Below are 24,356 nucleotides of genomic sequence, written 5' to 3'. Positions count from 1 at the left end.
GGTGGTGAGGGTAGGTAACAACAATCTCCACCCCACTGATTCTCAACACTGGGGCCCCACAAGGGTGTGTTCTCAGACCTCTCCTGTACTCCCTGTTCACCCACGACTGCGTGGCCATGCACACCTCCAACTCAATCATCAAGTTTGCAGACGACAATGACAATGACGAGACGGCCTACAGGGAGGAGGTGAGGTCCCTCGGAGTGTGATGTCAGGAAAATAACCTCACACTCAACGTCAACAAAAATGATCGTGGACTCCAGGAAACAGCAGAGGGAGCACCCCCCCCTATCCACATCGATGGGACAGTAATGGAGAGGGTCGTAAGTTAAGTTCCTCAGCGTACACATCACAGACAAACTGAATTGATCCACCCACACAGACAGCGTGGTGAAGAAGGCCTAGCAGAGCCTCTTCAACCTCAGGAGGCTGAAGAAATTTGGCTTTTCACCAAAAACACTCACAAACTTTTACAGATGCACAATCTGTCGGGCTGTATCACTGCCTGGCATGGCAACTGCTCCGCCCACAAGCGCAAGGCTCTCCAGAGGGTAGTGAGGTCTGCACAACGCATCACCGGGGGCAAACTACCTACCCTCCAGGACACCTACACCACCCGATGTCACAGGAAGGCCATAAAGATCATCAAGGACAACAACCACCCGAGCCACTGCCTGTTCACCCCGCTATCATCCAGAAGGCGAGGTCAGTACAGGTGCATCAAAGCAGGGACCGAGAGACCGAAAAACAGCTTCTATCTCAAGGCCATCAGACTGTTAAACAGCCATCACTAACATTGAGTGGGTGCTGCCAACATACTGACTCAACTCCAGCCACTATAATAATGGAAAAATTGATGTAAAAAATGTATCACTAGCCACTTTAAACAATGCCACTTTATATAATGTTTACATACCCTACATTACTCATCTCATATGTATATACTGTACTCTATACCATCCACTGCATCTTGCCTATGCTGTTCTATACCATCACTCAGTCATATATTTTTATATACATATTCTTATTCATTCTTTTACACTTGTGTGTATAAAGTAGTTGTTGTGAAATTGTTAGGTTAGAGTACTCGTTGGATATTACTGCATTGTCGGAACTAGAAGCACAAGCATTTCGCTACACTCGCATTAACATCTGCTAACCATGTGAATGTGACAAATACGATTTGATTTGATTTGAACTAAAGTAGCCAAATAACTTAGAATTAAGCACATTAGTCCACTTTACAAGGGGTGTAGAGTTTAACTGATATATATAAGCCGTTTCAAGTTTGGGGAAGATCATTTTCACCATTATTATTATATTATTATTATATCATTACAAATGCACCTTCATAATGCACCTTCATAATAAAAGTAATAAAAGTATAATTGCATTTGTGGTCACTTTTGATAATGGTGTTTTCCGCTAATGGAACATTCGTGTTTATAGCCTACTGTTATGTGTTCCCTCTCCGGCCTCTAGGTCACCAGGTTCTCGTTATGGCGCACTCCTGTCCCTCACCTGGACTCCAGAGCGTTATGCGTATAATGACACTCACCTGGACTCCATCACCTCCTTGATTACCTGCCCTTTATATATCCCTCCCTTTGGTTTCTTCCCCAGTCGTCATTGTTTCTGTTTCATGTCGGTGCGCTGTTCATGTTTCTTGTTTTGTTCATTTATTTCTTAAATGTATTCACTCCCTGAACTTGCTTCCTGACTCTCAGCGTACATCGCTACACCCACTACCGTGTGCGCATTGCTGCGCTTATAATGTGAAGAAATAACCTAATAGTTTAGCAACATTCTGATCTGTTGTGTCAGCACATTGCATAACAAATGTGGTTGTATTCATTTGGGATCTATCGCATCCCACAATTTCCCCAGAATACAGTATGTTTGGAATATTTATTCCAAATGAATAGGTGGACCTTTGTACTATGGGGGAATAGTAGATTGACATAGGCTAGTGCTTTTGCTGTTCGTTAGGGCTACTCATATTGTTGGCTGACAAAAGGTTAATGTGGACAGTTCTTCCAATATCTTCAATATGCACCTCGAAACTGGATGAGTGTGTGAGGGATCATCCAACCAGACAAGACAAATGGATAGCCGCCGGAAGAGAAGCTTAAATATCAGTATTATGAAGACGGTGACTGAGGAGTCCTAGAGTGAGATACCATTGCCTAATCTCCCCCTGCCCCCTTATATGTGATCTCCGTGGTGATCACCGTGGCGATAAGGCCGGGCGGCCAGGGTCTCATAAGAGCAGAGTAAACACACAACACACTGTTTCTCTTTAGAACAGACCAATCAGATGGCAGGTGTGTGTGCGGTAGAGGCCCCACACAAGGGGTTAGGGCTAGACCTAACCTGCTCCCCAGTTTGTGAGTTAAGTTGTAACTGTAAATGGAAGAGGGCGTAGCCCTTTCCTCCAATCAAATGACCTAGTGGCCTCATGGGTGGAATGTTATTAATATTTTAATAAGCTGCTGAAAATCTGGTGTTTCTATATCAAGCGGTTTTGATATATTTTAGTGGTCTGTGATGTAAATAAAGTGTAATATTAGGATGCAAACTCAAAATTGAATACATTTGAACTCTATATCATACATGGTACAGGTGTCTCCTTTTTTGACCCCCAACAATGTGTGTGAGGTGTATAGTTTTGTTTTATAGTAGATTTGTTTAAGACTACCAGGAAACACTCGATGTGACCCTAATTTAGCCCACTGCAGTAAAAGGTTAAACTCGAGTTACCTGGGGAGACAATTTATAGGAGGCCAGTATTGCTTTCATGGGAGTATTGCTTTTTTTTCACAATACCTTCAGTCTATTACTATGTTCTTTATTCAGTATTAGTACCTTAGTAAATGACCTGACCTTAACCCTCCCCTCTCTCCCACTTTACAGACAGTAAGGCCATCGTGGATGGGAACCTGAAGCTTATCCTGGGTCTGATCTGGACTCTGATCCTGCACTACTCCATCTCAATGCCCATGTGGGAGGACGAGGACGATGAGGACGCCAAGAAGCTGACCCCCAAGCAGAGGCTACTGGGATGGATCCAGAACAAGGTGCCCCAGCTGCCCATCAACAACTTTCACCGTGACTGGAGGGACGGCAAGGCCCTGGGAGCCCTGGTTGACAACTGTGCCCCAGGTAAGAGCTGATCCAGAATCTGTGACTCATTCTGTTTTCCCTGGCTTGGAGCTGACTCAGAAACAGTTTAGTGTTAGTTAATTAGACTGGATGGATGGCAAAGCCCTGGGAGCACTGATTGACAATCTGCACTCAAACTGCTCCTCAAAGCCTTACCTCAGGCACAGTTGTCAATCTGTAGGAACTGTAAGAGTTTTGTAAGAGGTGATCCAAGATCTGTGCATCATACGTTTCATTTGTTGACAATAGTCTTCCAGGTTGTAACTCATTCGAGAGCTGTTTGAGGGTTGATTAATCATCCATAGTATTCACTGGAACAACACTAAACACTAACCTCAGCCATCATTCCAAGTATGTGTCACAGAGAAGTTCCAGAGAAACTCCAGTGTTTTTGAAACAGTCTTGTTGAAACACCAAGCCTAATGAGACCAGGTCAGGGGTAAGGGTTATGTACGTTCAGGGCTGACTAACTGGTTGATATTAAATGTTAAAATGGTGCCGGAAGAAATGGTAGCAGTTTTACGGACACCTAACCATGTAACGGTTGTCGTCTTCCTCTTCTGAGGAGGAGTAGGAAATATCGGACCAATGTGCAGCGTGGTAAGTGTTCGTCATATTTATTCCACTGAACACCGAAAACAAACGAATTAAGGAAAACCCAAACAGTCCCGTATGGTGAAAACACTGAAACGGAAAATAACCACCCACAAACAAGAGTGGGAAAACAGGCGACATAAGTATGGTTCTCAATCAGACACAACGATTGACAGCTGCCTCTGATTGGGAACCATACCAGGCCAAACACATAGAAATATAAACAAAAGAACAAAACCTAGAATGCCCACCCCAACTCACGCCCTGACCAACCTAAAATAGAGACATACAAAAGGAACTAAGGTCAGGATGTGACAAACCAATTATGCTATTATGTGTTTTTTTTTTCATGTTATTTGTAACTTATTTTGTACATAATGTTTCTGCCACCGTATCTTACCGCATAAAAATCGCTTCTGGATATCAGGAGAGCAATCACTTACCTCACCTTGGATAAGACAACGCTTTTTCCTTCAACAAGCAGTACGCACAGGATGTACTTTGAACACCCGACATGGACAAAATCCCTGTCATTGGCAAGAGAAAGAGACACATGTACAGTGGACACAGAGCGGGGTGCCTCATAAGGATCCACAGAAGGCTAGTGGGAAGCTGCCGCTATGTCAATATTACTTGCCAAAGTGCAATGATTGGACAATAAATTAAACGAGGTATGATCACAAATATCCTACCAACGGGACATCAGAAACGGAATCGTGGCTGAATGATGACATGGATATTTAGCTTGTGGGATATACGCTACACCGGCTTGATAGAACAGCACACTCCGGTAAGACGAGGGGGGGTGGTCTGTGTATATTTGTAAACAAAAGCTGCTGCACGAAATCTAGGAAGTGTCTAGATTTTGCTCTCCTGAAGTAGAGTATCTTAAGATAAGCTGTAGACCACACTATTTGCCAAGAGAGTTTTCATCCACACTTTTCATGACTGTTTATTTACCACCACAGACGGATGCTGGCAGTAAGACTGCACTCAGTCAGCTGTATGAGGAAATAAGCAAACAGGAAACCTCTCACCCAGAGGCGGCGCTCCTAGTTGCCGGGAATTTTAATGCAGGGAAACTTAAATCAGTTTTACCTAAATTCCATCAACATGCTAAATGCGCAAAATTCTAGATCACCTGTACTCCACACAGAGACGCATACAAAGCTCTCACTTGCCCTCCATTTGGTAAATCTGACCACAATTCTATCCTCCTGATTCCTGTTTACAAGCTATATTTAAAGCAGGAAGCACCAGTGACTCGGTCTATAAAAAAGTGGTCAGATAAAGCAGATGCTAAACTACATGACTGTTTTAATAGCACAGAATGGAACATGATTTGGGATTCCTCCGATGGCATTGAGGAATACACCACATCAGTCACTGGCTTTATTTATAAGTGCATCGAGGACGTCGTCCCCACAGTGACCGTACATACATACCCCAACCAGAAGCCATGGATTACAGGCAACATTCGTACTGAGCTAAAGGGTAGAGCTGTCGCTTTCAAGGTGCGGGACTCTAACCCAGAAGCATATAAGAAATCCCTCTATGCCCTCTGACCAACCATCAAACAGGCAAAGCGCCAGTACAGGGCTAAGATTAAATCGTACTTCCGATGCTCTTCTTATGTGGCTGGGCCTGCAAAGTATTACAGACTACAAAGGGAAGCACAGCCGCGAGCTGCCCAGTGACACAAGCCTACCAGATGAGCTAAATCACTTTTATGCTTGAGGCAAGCAACACTGAAGCATGCATGAGAGCATCAGCTGTTCTGGACGACTGTGTGATCACGCTCTCCGTAGCCGACATGAGAAAGACCTTTAAAAAGGTCAACATTCACAAGGCCGCGGGGCCATACAGATTACCAGGACGTGTGCTCCGGGCATGTGCTGACCAACTGGCAGGTGTCTTCACTGACATTTTCAACATGTCCCTGACTGAGTCTGTAATACCAACATGTTGCAAGCAGACCATCATAGTCCCTGTGCCCAAGAATACTAAGAATACTAAAGATACCAAGAATACTAAGGCAACCTGCCTAAATGACTACAGACCCGTAAGAACTCACGTCTGTAGTCATGAAGTGTTTTGAAAGTCTGGTAATGGCTCACATCAACACCATTATCCCAGACACCCTAGACCCACTCCAATTTGCATACCGCCCAAACAGATCCACAGATGATGCACTCAACTATCTATTGCACTCAACTGCCCTTTCCCACCTGGACAAAAGGAACACCTACGAGAGAATGCTATTCATTGACTACAGCTCAGCGTTCAACACCATAGTGCCCTCAAAGCTCATCACTAATCTAAGGACCCTGGAACTAAAAACCTCCCTCTGCAACTGGATCCTGGACTTCCTGACGGGGCACCCCCAGGTGGTGAGGGTAGGTAGCATCACGTCCGCCACACTGATCCTCAACACTGGAGCCCCTTGGGTGCATTCTCTGCCAAAGGAGATGATTGTGGACTACAGGAAAAGGAGGACCAAGCACGCCCCCATCCTCTCCGACGAGGCTGTAGTGGAGCAGGTTGAGAGCTTCAAGTTCCTTGGTGTCCACATCACCAACAAACTAGAATGGTCCAAACACACCAAGACAGTCGTGAAGAGGGCACGACAAAACCTATTCCCCCTCATGAGACTAAAATCCTCAAATGGTTCTACAGCTGCAACATCGAGAGCATCCTGACTGGTTGCATCACTGCCTGGTAAGGCAATTGCTCGGCCTCTGACCTCAAGGCACTACAGAGTGTACAGCCCTGTACATCACTTGGGCTATGCTGCCTGCCATCCAGGACCTCTACCTACACCAGGCGGTGTCAGAGGAAAGCCCTAAAAATGGTCAAAGACCCCAGCCACCCCAGTCATAGAATGTTCTCTCTTCTACCGCATAGCAAGCGGTACCGGAGCGCCAAGTCTAGGACCAAATGGCTTCTCAACAGTTTTTACCCCCAAGCCATAAGACTCTTGAACAAGTAATCAAATGGCTACCCGGACTCTATGTATTGTGTCCCATCCCATCCCACCACCCACCAACCCCTCTTTTACGCTACTGCTACTCTCTGTTTATCGTATACGCATAGTCACTTTAACCATACCTACATGTACATACTATCTCAATTAGCCCGACTAACCGGCGCCTGTATATAGCCACTGTCTTTTTACAGTTGTATTTATTTCTTTACTTATCTATTGTTCACCTAATACCTATTTTTTACTTACAGGTTTTTACAAAGCCTTTGGCACTCATTTCAGAACCTTGTGACCATTTTTCAAAACTCTAGACACAAAACTCAAAACGGTCATCACTTGTAACACAGGCTGTCCAATGTTCAAAACATTGCATTGTGCATTCATATCTTTAAAGAAACCTTGCACTTGCAGAATCATTGTTTCAAATAACTAATTTATCACAAAATACCATAGAAACATTAATTTATATCTCCCACACAAGATACCGATAGTTTCACTGTGTAGTTGCTCGTTCAATCATTAAATATTGTAGTACAAAACATGTGATACATGTTTCATTATGGCACAACACATAAGTACATCACTATAAAAGGACTAGTAAAGAGAATACTACAGACTGTCACGCTCGTCAAATGGAGGAGACCAAGTCCAGAGCGTCTGGCTACAGTACCCAGTCCAGATGAAGAACACTTAACAAACTATACAAAACAAACAAACGTGAAGCAATACTAGTGCAGACACAGGCAACTAGACATAGACAATAACCCATGAAATACCCAAAGGAGATGGCTGCCTAAATATGGTTCCCAATTAGAGACAACGATAAACAGCTGCCTCTAATTAAGAACCAATCTAGGCAACCATAGACATACATAAACACCTAGATGGTAAACGACCCCATAAACCTACAAAACCCCTAGACAGTACAAAAACACATACATCACCCATGTCACACCCTGACCTAACCAAAACAATAAATAAAACAAAGAATACTAAGGTCAGGGTGTGACACTACACCCCCCCCCCCCCAAAAGATGTGGACTCCCGACCGCACACCTAAACCTATATGGGAGGGTGTGGGTGGGCATGACTCCGAGGTGGCGGTTCTGGCTCAGGACGTGGACCCCGCTCCACTTCACCCTTACTTAATGTCTCTGGAGCGGGAACCCTCACCGCCGACCACGGATTAGAGGACGCCACTGGACTGATGGTCAAGTCTGGAGTGAGTGGCACCTGGATTGGAGGGAGACTCTGGCGGATCTGGACTGGAGGGAGACTGGCGGATCCGGACTGGAGGGAGACTCTGGCGGATCCGGACTGGAGGGAGACTCTGGCGGATCCGGACTGGAGGGAGACTGGCGAATCCGGACTGGAGGGAGACTGGCGGATCCGGACTGGAGGGAGACTCTGGCGGATCCGGACTGGAGGGAGACTGGCGGATCCGGACTGGAGGGAGACTCTGGCGGATCCGGGCTGGAGGGAGACTCTGGCGGATCCGGACTGGAGGGAGACTGGCGGATCCGGACTGGAGGGAGACTCTGGCGGATCCGGACTGGAGGGAGACTCTGGCGGATCCGGACTGGAGGGAGACTCTGGCGGATCCGGGCTGGAGGGAGACTCTGGCGGATCCGGACTGGAGGGAGACTGGCGGATCCGGACTGGAGGGAGACTCTGGCGGATCCGGGCTGGAGGGAGACTCTGGCGGATCCGGACTGGAGGGAGACTGGCGGATCCGGACTGGAGGGAGACTCTGGCGGATCCGGGCTGGAGGGAGACTCTGGCGGATCCGGACTGGAGGGAGACTCTGGCGGATCCGGGCTGGAGAGAGACTCTGGCGGATCCGGACTAGTAGGTTCCGGACTGTGACCAGTCGTGGTAGGTTCCGGCCTGTGGCCTGTCGTGGTAGGTTCCGGTCTTCGGCCTGTCGTGGTAGGTTCCGGTCTGCGGCCTGTCGTGGTAGGTTCCAGTCTATAGACCGTTGCCGGACGCTCTGGACTGGGTACAATTGCCGGACGCTCTGGACAGGGTACTGTAGCCAGACGCTCTGGACTGGGTACTGTACCCGGACGCTCTGGATTGGGTACTGTAGCCGGACGCTCTGGACTGGGTACTGTAGCCGGACGCTCTGGACTGGGTACTGTAGCCGGACGCTCTGGACTGGGTACCCTGGTATGATTGTTGATGCCACACATGGTGATTCAGCATCTCAGAAACAGCTGCCTTCCTGGGATTTTTATGCACTACAGTCTCTAGAGTTTACAGAGAATGGTGCGATAAACAAAACACATTCAGTGAGCGGCAGTACTGTGTGCAAAAATACCTTGTTAATGAGAGAGGTCAGAGGAGAATGTCCAGACTCATTCCAGATAACAGAAAGGCCACAAATGCTCAACTAACAGCTGTTTAAAACCGTGGTGGGCAGAAGGGGGATCTCTTAACGTACAACACCGTGAATAATTGTGATTGTAAAAAACGGTAAATATCCCAGTGTTTGTTATTGCCCGTAAGTAAGCATTTCACTGTAAGGTTTACCCCGGTTGTATTTGAGCACACGTGACAAATAGACTTTGATTTGATGACAATGAGAATGTTTATTTTTGGTGCGTGTATGCATGGCATGTTCTGTGGGGTGGGGGTAGAGGTTATGGTGCAGGGGCTACCATAGAGCACGACATCAATGAAGAGATCCTTATTCAAGGTGGGGATGTGGGTGCTAAGTATGAATGGATGAGGCCAAAAAGCATACAAGCTGCATTCAGTACGCAATATTCCTGAACTGCACCACATCAGAGAAGGGGAGTCCGAGCTGAACCAGAATGAGATGTGTGTCTTCCGTATGCTCTCCCCTACCACCCCTAACTCTTAATCAGAACCAGCCGTTTCGTCATTAGAAAACTCTCTAATGAGAGAAGAATGAGGGAAAGGGAGAGGAGGAGGATGAGGAAGAGGAGTGTAGGGGGGGGTAACCAAAAAACACAGACATTTCGAATCACCAAACCACAGAGAGATAGTGCAAGTGCATAGCCGGTAATTAGAGATCAGATCGTCAGGGCCTAGCCAGGTGGACTTGCCCGACATCTGCCCTAGATAGAGTGATCCCCGCTGGGGAAGGTTTCATAACTCTAGGCTTGGCTCTCTCGGTGGAGGCCTCTACTAACTTGGACTAGGCTCCTGGCAGGCAGTAGGGCTTTCTAAGACATGGTTCCAAGGCAAACTCAGACTGACCTTGGGTCAGTAGACACATCTTGTTCAACAGAGCCACTAATCCTGTGTTTGTACAAATGGTGTGAGACCAGATGAGTGGAATGGCATTAATAGGTTCACAGAGTTAGTTACTCCAGAGAAATGAAGCCAAGAACTGAGGCGCACTGTCTTTTTGTTTACTGAAATGTCTGTATGTGTGTATAGGTGTTTTGTCTTTTGTAGGTGTGTGAGTGTGCGTGTGCATGTGAGAGAGAGCCATTGTGTGGATGTGTGTGCTTTATTTGTTTTCATGTGTTTGCATGCTTCTGAGTGTGTGTTTATGTGTGTTTGTGTGCCTGACAAAGAGTGTTTGCTCAGGCAGGAAGTTGAGAAGTGTGTTGGAGGGGGGCTAAGGTGGGTGAACAATAAACAAACAACGACTCCATTCTCCCACATACTGAACCTGTCTAATTCACTTACCCAGAGCAGCGGGGTCACAGAGCGGTTGTGTGGGTGCGTTTGTACTTTACATGTGAATTTATGGTGTACGTGCCTAATCGTGAGTGTGTGTGTGTTCGTGTGTGTGCACATTTCGGTTTTTCAGAGTAAGTGTGTGTTTATTGTCTAGGTGTCTGTATTAGCAGTGTTTACACTGCTGCTACACAGAGCTTTGTCTCTGACACTGTGCAGGACTAAGTAACAGGTTATATTCTAGGCTTTGACCATACAGGGCTCTGTTTCTCTCTGCTCTCACTGAAACATTTACACTGATAGATCCAGGACAAGCTATACTCTCACAGTACACGTAGCATAAGGGCAAAGTGCAATTCTCTCACATTCTCTCGCAGTACCACCTCTGCCTATATGCAGACTACGAGCTGCAACTTGGCCCGTACTCAGGGGCCTTACCTCCATGGGGCCCCAATTGATTTTGTTAGCCACTCACAATTCATGGCAAACAGGGAATTAGCTTTGAAAATGCAATTTTTTTTCTCCATCCCTGGCAAAACCAAATCTCACTTAGGGTGCCCAAAACGCTAGAGGCGGCCCTCTTCTCGTCAGCACAAAATGGAACATTCAGGAACGTTCACCCATTAAGCAAGAAATGTGAAACATACAGTGGAGCATAAAAACAATATTGCACGTTTATTTTGCTACTAGCATTGACTTTGCTGATAACTTCTTTAATGAGGATAAATGTACTTACTGCGATTGTGATATGTGCTTGTCCTACCTAGCTATGAATGAATGCACCAACTGTAAGTCACTCTGGATAAGACCGTCTGCTAAATTACTAAAATGTAAATGTCAAATATAATAACTGTTTTGGGTGAAACTCAAACTGCTCTCAGGCCTGCTATCCTCTATTGCGTAACTAATTGGTCCTGACACCTCGAGTTCCCCTGGTTCAGCCAAACCCCTTCCCCGCAAGGCGCTGGACATGGGTGTGCTGCAGGCTGCAGTGAGTTTCTGGCTGTTGTAACAGCATGGTGAGTGTCAGAGTAGAGAACACAGCAGCGAGGAACGCAATAAGTGAAAACACATGTAGCGCACCGCATTTCCTGCCGAACACATTATTGTGTGTGTGTGTGTGTGTGTGTGTGTGTGTGTGTGTGTGTGTGTGTGTGTGTGTGTGTGTGTGTGTGTGTGTGTGTGTGTGTGTGTGTGTGTGTGTGTGTGTGTGTGCTCATGTATGTTGTTAAGGAACAAAAGGAACAGGGCAGAGGCCTCTCGTTAGAAGCCTCTTGTTAGAAGTAAGGGTGGACAGTAAAACAGTGAAAGTAAAGCGTATTGTCCGTAGAAGTAAATTAAGGAAAGGTTTGCTCGTGGCCTGAGTCCATGCCTTGTGATTAGAATACAACAATAAACCAGGACTAAGCAACAGCGAACAGAGAGGGTTTGGACACACACACACACACACACACACACACACACACACACACACACACACACACACACACACACACACACACACACACACACACACACACACACACACACACACACACACACACACACACACACACACACACACACACACACACACACACACACACACACACACACACACACACACACACACACACACACACACACACACGATTCCACAGCATCCTATCCTGAGGTTGTTCCCCTCTCCTCAGAGTGAAATGTTACTCATCAGATTTTTACCCAACACACCCCTCTATCCACCCCCTCTGAATGGCCCTCACCTACCCTCACACTACCTGGTCACAGACCCACCAGGGCCAGTAAATCACACCTCAGCCTAACAGAGGCACATTAAACAGGTATGAGTTGGTTGAAAAGGTACTAGTTTATACTACTGGCCAGCTGTAGAGGGCTCATTAAACATAATGACCCATCTTGAGAATCACTGTTTGTGCGTGTGCATTGAGTGTATGCTGGTGTGTGTGTGTGTTTATGGAACACAAACAAATATGAGGGTCAGGTACAGCTTTTTAGCAGTGTGGGAGAATGCTTTAGGGGTTTATGTTCCTCTCCTGTTCGTTTTTCAAATTCCCCCGAGAGCCCCCTCACACACTCACTCTCTGCCATGTATTTGTTTAGTATCCTTTTGCCTCACGCCTCTGTTTTCATACCGCTCCTGGCAGTAGTGGGGTTTGCGCAAGGAAGTCACCCTGAGCTGAGAACATTCTGGATGGAATTGCAATAGAGACAGCCATGACAGCTAATGAGACTTGTGGAAAATGTATTGCCATTTAGTGAGGTGGGAGAAACAGCAGTAAAAAACACCAAACCACTCTGTCACATTGAGTAGTGCTCCCGCTCTCCAGTTCCACAGTCTGTGGATACAGCCTGGACTCATAGACGAGACTAGACATAACATAGTACATGCAAATCCGGGACACTCAAATGAGTATTATGCTGTATGTTACGTTTGGTACGGTTATATAAGACAGAAGGTTACTTAAGACAAAAAATAAAAGGAGGGTGCTTGGTTTTGGTGGATGGGTGGGCATACGATGCGAATTTCTAGCAACACAAAGGTTGCGTGTTCAAATCTCATCACGGACAACTTTAGCATTTTAGCAACTTTTCAGCTTCTTACTTCTTACTTCTTTTTAGCTACTTTGCAACTATTTAGCATGTTGGCTAACCCTTCCCCTAACACTTAACCCTTTTAGCTAACCCTTCCCTTAACCCTAACCTTAATCCTAACCCCTAAACTTGCTAATGTTAGCCAGCTAGCGATTGTTAGCATTAGCCACATGTTGTTTGTTTTGGAAATTTGTAACATGTTGTACGTTTTGCAAATTTGTAACATATCGTAGGAATTGTTATTCGTAACATATCATAGGAATTGTTATTCGTAACATATCATACGAAATGGATGATGGACATCCACAAATTAATACATACGAAACGTATATGTTTGATATGAAACGTAACATATACTAAATCTAGTGTCTCGGATTTACGTACAGAATAATACAAAATGCTGAGACCAGGTTGGTGGATAGAGAACTGTGTAGTGATGACATGTGTAGTGAGAACTGTGTAGTGTTTGTGTGTCGTCTGAGGCTTCCTACATCTCTCATCTTCACGCCACTCCCTGTTAATCCTATTAACTGAATTGTGTGTGTGCGTGTGTGTGTGTGTGTGTGTGTGTCAGCTTTGTTCAAAGTGACCCACAGTCGGAAATCAGGAAAAAAGTAACTCACCGCTCTCTAAGAATTTACCAGCTCACTCTTCCTTGTCTCTACTGTAGAGGCAAAGTATTGCGGGTAAACATGGTTTGGCAGTTGTTGTCATGATTATAGCGAATCGTAGTGGATGGACCTATGTTGATTCTCTGTGTACTGTGGTCCCATGACTAAATGCTCCCTCTCTCCCCTCTCCCTCCCTCCCTGTCATGTAGGCCTGTGTCCTGACTGGGAGACGTGGGATCCTAGCCAGCCTGTGGAGAATGCCAGGGAGGCCATGCAGCAGGCTGACGACTGGCTCGGAGTGCCCCAGGTAACATCACCACACCACCTACACTCACCATCACTCCTGGTCTCACCTGGTTTAGTTCACAAAACCTGAACTCATTCGTACTTGTTCAACTCGTCTCGTTAAACTCATATCCACATACTTAAAGATGGGTAAAATGTATTATGACGTATTTATAAATGCACTGTAAGACTTGTCATAAGCCTGTATGATCAATCTGTTCTTTGAGTGAGTGAGTTGGAGTTGGTGGGTGTGTCCCAGGTGACAGTCCACAGCCACATAGGCCAATGTGGATAAGTGTATGTGGGATTGTGTTTGGCGAATTACTTCAGTATGTGGTTGTAGGTACATTGGCATGCTGCTGTACTGGTCTGGGTCTTGGAGAGAGGAGAGGCCAGGTTGGCATCAGGTTAGGCTGGATTCTGAAGAGGCGAGTGTGGGTTAGCCAATGCCACAACCAGGACCACTGGAGCGTGTTCATATGAAACCACAAACTGTTTCCCCAGTCACACACTAGTCTATAGCACTTCTAGATTCCAAGATAGAAAACATGAACAGAAACTCTATATTCCCTGTGTGTGTGTGTGTGTGTGTGTGTGTGTGTGTGTGTGTGTGTGTGTGTGTGTGTGTGTGTGTGTGTGTGTGTGTGTGTGTGTGTGTGTGTGTGTGTGTGTGCACGCTTAGTGGTTTTGTCCACTCGTCTAGGGTCAACCTGTGGTTTATCGTGTCAATAATCACTTTCTTCAGCGTATTAATTGGCCCAAACATTAGTTACCAATAGCTGAAACAACCTTCTGCTCCTTAGTCAATCATTTTAATGCAGACCAAGGGAACTTGCAACTATTCACAGAGAAATGAGCCGAGGGGAGAGAAAGCAAATATATGGCGACATAAATATTAGGGATTAGAAGGATTGGTGAGACAATGACGGGCCTTGCTATTTTTCAGGCTGTTCTTAAACTTGTTATGGCTGCAACCCCGTTAACGGGATTATTGTCATCAACAACCGCTGAATTGCATAGTGCCACATTCTATGAATATTACTAAAAATATTTATATTCATGAAATCACAAGTGCAATATAGGAAAACACAGCTTAACCTTTTGTTAATCCACCTGTCATGTCAGATTTTGAAAATATACTTTACAGCGAAAGCAATCCAAGCGTTTGTGTAAGTTTATCGATCGCTCGACAAAACATTATGTACACTTAGCATCAAGTAGCTTGATCACGAAAATCGGAAAAGCAATCAAATTAATCGTTTACCTTTAATGATCTTCGGATGTTTTCACTCACGGGACTCCCAGTTACACAATAAATGTTCCTTTTGTTCCATAAAGATTATTTTTATATCCAAAATACCTTGGTTTGTTTGGCACGTGATGTTCAGAAATCCACAGGAAAGGGCGGTCACGACAACGCAGACAAATTCCAAATAGTTTCCGTAATGTTCACAGAAACATGTCAAACATTTTTTATAATCAATCCTCAGGTTGTTTTTAAAATATATAATCGATAATATATCAACCGCAAATGTCTTTATCAGTAGGAGAGGGAAAAGCAATGGCTGTCCAAACTCTGTTGCGTGAGCAAAACTCATGCGACCACTTGACGCGATGTTATCTTTCTGGCTCATTTTTCAAAATCAAAGCCTGAAACTATGTCTGTGTCACATTCTGACCTTTTCACCACTAACATTGAGTGGCTGCTGCCAACACACTGACTCAACTCCAGCCACTTTAATAATGGGAATTGATGGGTAAAATATATCACTAGCCACTTTAAACAATGCTACCTAATATAATGTTCCCTACATTATTCATCTCATATGTATACGTATATACTGTACTCTATATCATCTACTGCCTCTTTATGTAATACATGTATCACTAGCCACTTTAACTATGCCACTTTGTTTACATACTCATCTCATATGTATATACTGCACTCAATACCATCTACTGTATCTTGCCTATGCCGCTCTGTACCATCACTCATTCATATATCTTTATGTACATATTCTTTATCCCCTTACACTTGTGTCTATAAGGTAGTAGTTTTGGAATTGTTAGCTAGATTACTTGTTGGTTATTACTGCATTGTCGGAACTAGAAGCACAAGCATTTCGCTACACTCGCACTAACATCTGCTAACCATGTGTATGTGACAAATAAAATTGGATTTAATTTGATTTGATTTAGTTCCTTTGTTATGTCTTTGTTTTAGTATGGTCAGGGCGTGAGTTGGGTGGGTTGTCTATGTTTGTTTTCCTATAATTTGGGATTTCTGTGTTCCGCCTAGTATGGTTCTCAATCAGAGGCAGCTGTCAATCGTTGTCCCTGATTGAGACTCATACTTAGGTAGCCTGGTTTCACTTTTGAGTTGTGGGTGTTTGTCTTCCGTGTCAGTGTTTGTTACCACACGGGACTGTTTCGTTTATTCACATTTATTGTTTTGTTTCAGTGTTCTGTTGTGTTTGATTAAACATTATGGACACTTACCACGCTGCGCATTGGTCCTCCGATCCTTCTCGCTACTCCTCCTCAGAAGAGGAGGACGAGATCCGTTACAGTCTGAAGACTGTTGACACCTTGAGGAAGCGATAGGAAAAGGAATCTGGTTGATATCCCTTTAAATGGAGCAAAGGGAGGCTATGGAACATGGAGTTTTCAAAATAGAAGCCACTTCCTGGTTTGATTTGCCTCAGGGTTTCGCCTGCAATATCAGTTCTGTTATACTCACAGACAATATTTTGATAGTTTTAGAAACTTTAGAGTGTTTTCTATCCAAATACTAATAATAATATGCATATATTAGCAACTGAGACTGAGGAGCTGGCCGTTTACAATGGGCACCTTTTCATCCAAGCTACTCAATACTGCCCCTGCAGCCATAAGAAGTTAATGCATGTGTATAGAGGAGGGAGTGTGTGTGTGTGTGTATGTGTGTGTGTGTGTGTGTGTATGTGTGTGTGTGTGTGTGCACTTGTTTGTGTATGTGTATGTTGTATTTGAGCTTATATGGGAGGGTCCAAACCATCACTGTATGGGTGAAATCTCAGCATGCTTTGAGCACGGGTCACATGGTGGGAGTGACAAGGTCGTGGGATGTGTTTACATCTTGAACATCTGCACCAGGGTCAGCTCTTGTTACCCCTGTCTAACCTTAAACATTGGGATTCCCAAGACACCACTGATCCTGTATCAGTCGAGGAACACACAGAGAATAGCATAGTGGTTAACCTAGTGAGTGGCCATGCTAAATAATGGCTGGTCTATTTTCAGGCTCACCCCCTGGCCCTACAGCCAAGGGTTAAATATAGCTAGAATACCTTCTGACACCCCTCAGAGAGAGAGAGAGAGATATGCGTCAACAGCAACCTTGGGAAAATCCTCTGCATTATCATTAACAGCAGACTCGTACATTTCCTCAGTGAAAACAATGTACTGAGCAAATGTCAAATGGGCTTTTTACCAAATTACCGTACAACAGACCATGTATTCACCCTGCACACCCTAATTGACAACCAAACAAACCAAAACAAAGGCAAAGTCTTCTCATGCTTTGTTTATTTAAAAAAAGCCTTTGACTCAATTTGGCATGAGGGTCTGCCATACAAATTGATGGAAAGTGGTGTTGGGACGAAAACATAAGACATTATTTAATCCATGTACACAAACAACAAGTGTGCGGTTAAAATAGGCAAAAAACACACACGTTTCTTCCCACAGGGCCGTGGGGTGAGACAGGGATGCAGCTTAAGCCCCACCCTCTTCAACATAAATATCAACGAATTGACGAGGGCACTAGAACAGTCTGCAGCACCCGGCCTCACCCTATTAGAATCTGAAGTCAAATGTCTGCTGTTTGCTGATGATCTGGTGCTTTTGTCACCAACCAAGGAGGGCCTACAGCAACACCTAGATCTTCTGCACAGATTCTGCCAGACCTGGGCCCTGACAGTAAATCTCAGTAAGACTAAAATAATGGTGTTCCAAAAAAGGTCCAATCGCCAGGACCACAAATACAAATTCCATCTCGACACCGTTGCCCGTTGCCCACCGTTGATCCACACAAAAAACTATACATACCTTGGCCTAAACATCAGCGCCACAGGTAACTTCCACAAAGCTGTGAACGATCTGAGAGACAAGGCAGGAAGGGTCTTCTATGCATTCAAAAGGAACATCAAATTCGACTTACCAATTAGGATCTGGCTAAAAATACTTGAATCAGTCATAGAACCCATTGCCCTTTATGGTTGTGAGGTCTGGGGTCTGCTCACCATCCAAGATTTCACAAAATGGGACAAACACCAAATTGAGACTCTGCATGCAGAATTCTGAAAAAATATCCTCCGTGTACAATGTAGAACACCAAATAATGCATGCAGAGCAGAATTAGGCCGATACCCACTAATGATCAAAATCCAGAAAAGAGACGTTAAATTCTACAACCACCTAATAGGAAGCGATTCCCAAACCTTCCATAACAAAGCCACCACCTACAGAGTGATGAACCTGGAGAAGAGTCCCCAAAGCAAGCTGGTCCTGGGGCTCTGTTCACAAACAGACCCCACAGAGCCCCAGGACAGCAACACAATTAGACCCAACCAAATCATGAGAAAACAAAAAAATAATTACTTGACACATTGGAAAGAATTAACAAAAAAACAGAGCAAACTAGAATGCTATTTGGCTCTAAACAGAGAGTCCACAGTGGCAGAATACCTGACCACTGTGACTGACCCAAACTTAAAGAAAGCTTTGACTATGTACAGACTCTGTGAGCATAGCCTTGCAATTGAGAAAGGCAGCTGTAGGCAGACCTGGCTCCCCAGAGAAGACAGGCTAGGTGCACACTGCCCACAAAATGAGGTGGAAACTGAGCTGCATTTCCTAACCTCCTGCCCAATGTATGACCATATTAGAGACGCATATTTCCCTCAGATTACTCAGATCCACAAAGAATTCGAAAACAAACCCGATTTTGATAAACTCCCATATCTACTAGGTGAAATTCCACAGTGTGCCATCACAGCAGCAAGATTTGTGACCTGTTGCCACAAGAAAAGGTCAACCAGTGAAGAACAAACACCATTGTAAATACAACCCATAATTATACTTATTTATTTTCCCTTGTGTACTTTAAACATTTGTACATCGTTACAACACGGTATATACATAATTTGACATTTGTAATGTCTTCATTCTTTTGAAACTTCTGTATGTGTGATGTTTACTACTAATTTCTCTTGTGTATATTATCTACCTCACTTGCTTAGGCAATGTTAACACATGTTTCCCATGCCCACAATGCCCCTTGAATTGAATTGAATTGAGAGAGAGAGAGGGATCCACCTGGATGACCTTAAAGAGAAAGAGAGACTATTAGAAAGGGAGAAAATTGGTCATTGTGTCACAATGGGAAGTGCAGCATGATGCAAGCTGGTTCAGATCAACATTATCAGTCTGAAAACAGAGAACTTGTTGACAGACAGTTTAACAAGGTTGGGAAAGTCTTGAAGTTGTTTTGACTGGCTTCATTTGGCCAAACTCATTACTTCTTCTGACCATGGGGCATGGTTTAAGAGCTCTTGAAAATGTCATTACGATTTCAGCATTATACACTGGGAGTAGAATACCTATAGTAAGAGTCTGTGAATGTATGTATATATGATTGTACAGGTATGTACGCCTGAAGCAGTGGCACCTCTTTAGCATGAACAACCTGTTTCCTCTCAGAGCCACACACCCTATGGCTATATAGGTTGTAAATTAGCATGTGTGTGCGAGAGTATGTGAACGTGAGCGTGTTTCCACCTGTAAGTCCCCATGTGGTGGTTGTGTATAATTATGGATTCCATTATCCAGAGGGCTGTTTAAACACAGCCTAACAGCTGCTACAGAACTTTACTCTCTCTCTCTCTCTCTCTCTCTCTCTCTCTCTCTCTCTCTCTCTCTCTCTCTCTCTCTCTCTCTCTTCCTATTAGGTGGTTGTAGAATTTAACGACTCTTTTCTGGATATTGCTAATTTGCGGGTATCGGCCTAATTCTGCTCTGCATGCATTATTTAGTGTTCTACGTCGTACATGGAGGATATTTTAGCAGAATTCTGCATGCAGAGTCTCAATTTGGTGTTTGTCCCATTTTGTGAATTCTTGGTTCGTGAGCAGACCCCAGACCTCACAACCATAAAGGGCAATGGGTTCCATAACTGATTCAAGTATTTTTAGCCAGATCCTAATTGGTGTGTTGAGTTTTATGTTCCTTTTGATGGCATAGAATGCCATTCTTGTCTTGTCTCTCAGATCGTTCACAGCCCTGTGGCGCTGATGTTTAGGCCAAGGTATGTATAGTTTTTTGTGTGCTCTAGGGCAACGGTGTCGAGATAGAATTTGTATTTCTGGTCCTGGAGACCAGACCTTTTTTGGAACACCATTATTTTCATCTTACTGAGATTTACTGTCAGGGCCCAGGTCTGGCAGAATCTGTGCAGAAGATCTAGGTGTTGCTGTAGGCCCTCCTTGTGTTGGTGACAGAAGCACCAGATCATCAGCAAACAGCAGACATTTGACTTCAGATTCTAGTAGGGTGAGGCCGGGTGCTGCAGACTGTTCTAGTGCCCTCGCCAATTCGTTGATATTTATGTTGAAGAGGGTTGGGCTTAAGCTGCATCCCTGTCTCACCCCACGGCCCTGTGGAAGGAAATGTGTCTGTTTTTTGCCTATTTTAACCACACACTTGTTGTTTGTGTACATGGATTAAATAGTGTCGGATGTTTTTCCCCTACACCACTTTCCATCAATGCCAAATTGAGTCGAAAGCTTTTTTGAAATCAACAAAGCATGAGAAGACTGCCTTTGCTTTGGGTTTTTTGCTTGTCAATTAGGGTGTGCAGGATGAATACATGGTCTGTCATACGAAAATTTGGTAAAAAGCCAATTTGACATTTGCTCAGTACATTGTTTTCACTGAGGAAATGTATGAGTCTGCTGTTAATGATAATGCAGAGGATTTTCCCAAGGTTGCTGTTGACGCATATCCCACGGTAGTTATTGGGGTCAAATTGTTGTGGAATGGGGTGGTCATTCCTTGGATCCAAATATTGGGGAAGATGTCAGAGCTAAGGATGATGTTAAAGAGTTTTATTATAGCCAATTGCAATTTGTTGTATATTTGATTATTTATTTGAGGATACCATCAAAACATGTTTTGTCCTGTAGTTCATTCAAGGTAATTGGAGAATCCAGTGGGTTCTGGTAGTCTTTAATAGTTGATTCTAAGATTTGTATTTGATCATGTATATGTTTTTGCTGTTTGTTCTTTGTTATAGAGCCAAAAAGATTGGAGAAGTGGTTTACCCATACATCTCCATTTTGGATAGATCATTCTTTGTGTTGTTTATTTATTGTTTTCCCATTTTCCCAGAAGTGGTTAGAGTCTATGGATTCTTCAATTATATTGAGCTGATTTCTGACCTGCTGTTCCTTCGTTTTCCATAGTGTATTTCTGTATTGCTTTAGTGATTCACCATAGTGAAGGCGTAGACTCACGTTTTCCGGGTCTCTATGTTTTTGGTTGGACAGGTTTCTCAATTTCTTTCTTAGATTTTTGCATTCTTCATTAAACAATTTGTCATTGTTGTTCATTTTCTTTGGTTTTCTATTTGAGATTATTAGATTTGATAGGGAAGCTGAGAGGTCAAATATAATGTTAAGATTTTCTACTACCAAGTGACCCCTTCACTATTACAGTGGAACATTTTGTCCAGGAAGTTGTCTAAAAGGGATTGAATTTGTTGTTGCCTAATTGTTTTTAGGTTTCCACACTACAGTCCTTCCATCTATAGCATTTCTTAATATTATTCAGTTCTTCTGGCTTTGATGCCTCATTATTAAGTATTTATCTGTTCAAGTAGACTGTGATTTTGCTGTGATCTGACAGGGGTGTCAGTGGACTGACTGAACGCTCAGATACTCTGGGTTGAGGTCAGTGATAAAGTAGTCTACAGTACTACTGCCAAGAGAGGAGCTATAGGTGTACCTACCATAGTAGTCCCCCCGAAGCCTTCCATTGACTATGTACATACCCAGCGTGCAACAGAGCTGCAGGAGTCGGATCTGAGGGGGCCTAAAGTCTTTTCGTGGTAGCAGGGTGGAGTTAACCACTTGTGCATTGCGGAAAGTAGAAGAAGCTTTTTCAATCACTCCTTTCAGTGCTGTGGCCACCCTTTCCTGCTGGGCTCTCAGGTTGTTTGTGCCTGTGTGTATTATTATGTGGCTAGGTGAACCTAGTGGGTCCTCAGACAGAAGGTCTAGGGCACGCTGGGTGTTTGGACTCCAGAGTTTAGACTAACTGTGTTTGGGAAAACATTTTTTTTTCTTGTATATATTTCCCATTTCAGTCCATAAGGAGTACAATCTGTGTCTTGTGTATTTCAAATAAAATAAATAAAATAACATTTTATTTGTCACATACACATGGTTAGCAGATGTTAAAATGCGAGTGTAGCGAAATGCTTGTGCTTTTAGTTCTGACAATGCAGTAATATCCAACGAGTAACCTAAGAATTCCACAACAACTACCTTATACACACAGTGTAAAGGAATGAAAGAATATGTACATAAAAATATATGAATGAGTCATGGTACAGAACGGCATAGGCAAGATGCAGTAGATGGTATCGAGTACAGTATATACAAATGAGATGAGTAATGTAGGGTATGTAAACATTATACAAAGTGGCATTGTTTAAAGTGCCTAGTGATACATTTATAACATCAATTTTTACATTATTAAAGTGGCTGGAGTTGAGTCAGTATGTTGGCAGCAGCCACTCAATGTTATTGGTGGCTGTTTAACTGTCTGGTGGCCTTGAGATAGAAGCTGTTTTTCAGTCTCTCGGTCCCTGCTTTGATGCACCTGTACTGACCTCGCCTTCTGGATGATAATGGGGTGAACAGGCAGTGGTTTGGGTGGTTGTTGTCCTTGATGATCTTTATGGCCTTCCTGTAACATCGGGTGGTGTAGGTGTCCTGGAGGGCAGGTAGTGTTCCCCCGGTGATGCGTTGTGCAGACCTCACTACCCTCTGGAGAGCCTTACGGTTGTGGGCGGAGGATTTGCGGTATCAGGCGGTGATACAGCCCGACTCGATTGTGCATCTGTAAAGGTTTGTGAGTGCTCTTGGTGACAAGCCAAATTTCTTCAGCCTCCTGAGGTTGAAAAGGCGCTGATGCGCCTTCTTCACTATGCTGTCTGTGTGGGTGGACCAATTCAGTTTGTCCGTGATGTGTACACCGAGGAACTTAAAACTTACTACCCTCTCCACTACTGTCCCGTCGATGTGGATAGGGGGGTGCTCCCTCTGCTGTTTCCTGAAGTCCACGATCATCTCCTTTGTTTTGTTGACGTTGAGTGTGAGGTTATTTTCCTGACACCACACTCCGAGGGCCCTCACCTCCTCTCTGTAGGCCGTCTCGTCGTTGTTGGTAATCAAGCCTACCACTGTAGTGTCGTCTGCAAACTTGATGATTGAGTTGGAGGCGTGCGTGGCCACACAGTTGTGGGTGAACAGGGAGTACAGGAGAGGTCTGAGAACAGACCCTTGTGGGGCCCCAGTGTTCAGGATCAGCGGTATGGAGATGTTGTTACCTCCCCTCACGGTCCGTCAGAAAGTCCAGTACCCAGTTGCACAGGGCGGGGTCGAGACCCAGTGTCTATGTGTACTATGGTGTTAAATGCTGAGCTGTTGTCGATGAACAACATTCCCACATAGGTATTCCTCTTTTTCAGATGGGTTAGGGCAGTGTGCAGTGTGGTTGCGATAGCGTCGTCTGTGGACCTGTTGGGCCGGTAAGCAAATTGGAGTGGGTCAAGGGTGTCAGGTAGGGTGGAGGTGATATGGTCCTTGACATGATGACAGAAGTGAGTGCTATGGGGCGGTCGTCGTTTAGCTCAGTTGCCTTAGTTTTCTTGGGAACAGGAACAATGGTGGTCCTCTTGAAGCATGTGGGAACAGTAGACTGGGATAAGGGTTGATTGAATATGGCCGTAAACACACCAGCCAGCTGGTCTGCGCATGCTCCGAGGACGCAGCTGGGGATGCCGTCTGGGCCTGCCGCCTTGCGACGGTTAATGAGTTTAAATGTTTTACTCACATCGGCTGCAGTGAAGGAGAGTCCGCAGGTTTTGGTAGTGGGCCGTGTCAGTGGCACTGTATTGTCCTCAAAGCGAGCAAAGAAGTTGTTTAGTCTGTCTGGGAGCAAGACATCCTGGTCCGCGACGGGGCTGGTTTTCTTTTTGTAATCCGTGATTGACTCTAGACCCTGCCACATACCTCTCGTGTCTGAGCCGTTGAATTGCAACTCTACTTTGTCTCTATACTGACGCTTAGCTTATTTGATTACCTTGCGGAGGGAATAGCCACAATGTTTGTATTCGGTCATGTTTCCGGTCACCTTGCCCTGATTAAAAG

The 24,356-nt window shown here is 44.6% G+C and overlaps 1 protein-coding gene across 14 annotated transcripts in view; it reads left to right on the top strand.

The window, feature by feature from the left end:
• The window catches only part of LOC118374087 (filamin-C-like), a 109,650-nt gene that overhangs the window by 34,743 nt on the left and 50,551 nt on the right, over nucleotides 1-24,356 (top strand). For all 14 annotated transcript variants that reach the window (XM_052460235.1, XM_052460234.1, XM_052460232.1 and 11 more), the window contains exons 2-3: nucleotides 2,914-3,162; nucleotides 13,806-13,903. In XM_052460235.1, coding sequence (XP_052316195.1) covers nucleotides 2,914-3,162; nucleotides 13,806-13,903 — 347 coding nt within the window. The remainder of the gene's footprint in view (nucleotides 1-2,913; nucleotides 3,163-13,805; nucleotides 13,904-24,356) is intronic.

Source organism: Oncorhynchus keta, chromosome 13 (assembly GCF_023373465.1).
Source record: "Oncorhynchus keta strain PuntledgeMale-10-30-2019 chromosome 13, Oket_V2, whole genome shotgun sequence".
Classification (NCBI taxonomy): domain Eukaryota; kingdom Metazoa; phylum Chordata; class Actinopteri; order Salmoniformes; family Salmonidae; genus Oncorhynchus; species Oncorhynchus keta.
The sequence above is the reverse complement of the archived record's forward strand: the minus strand, read 5'-3'. Positions and strand labels throughout refer to the sequence as shown.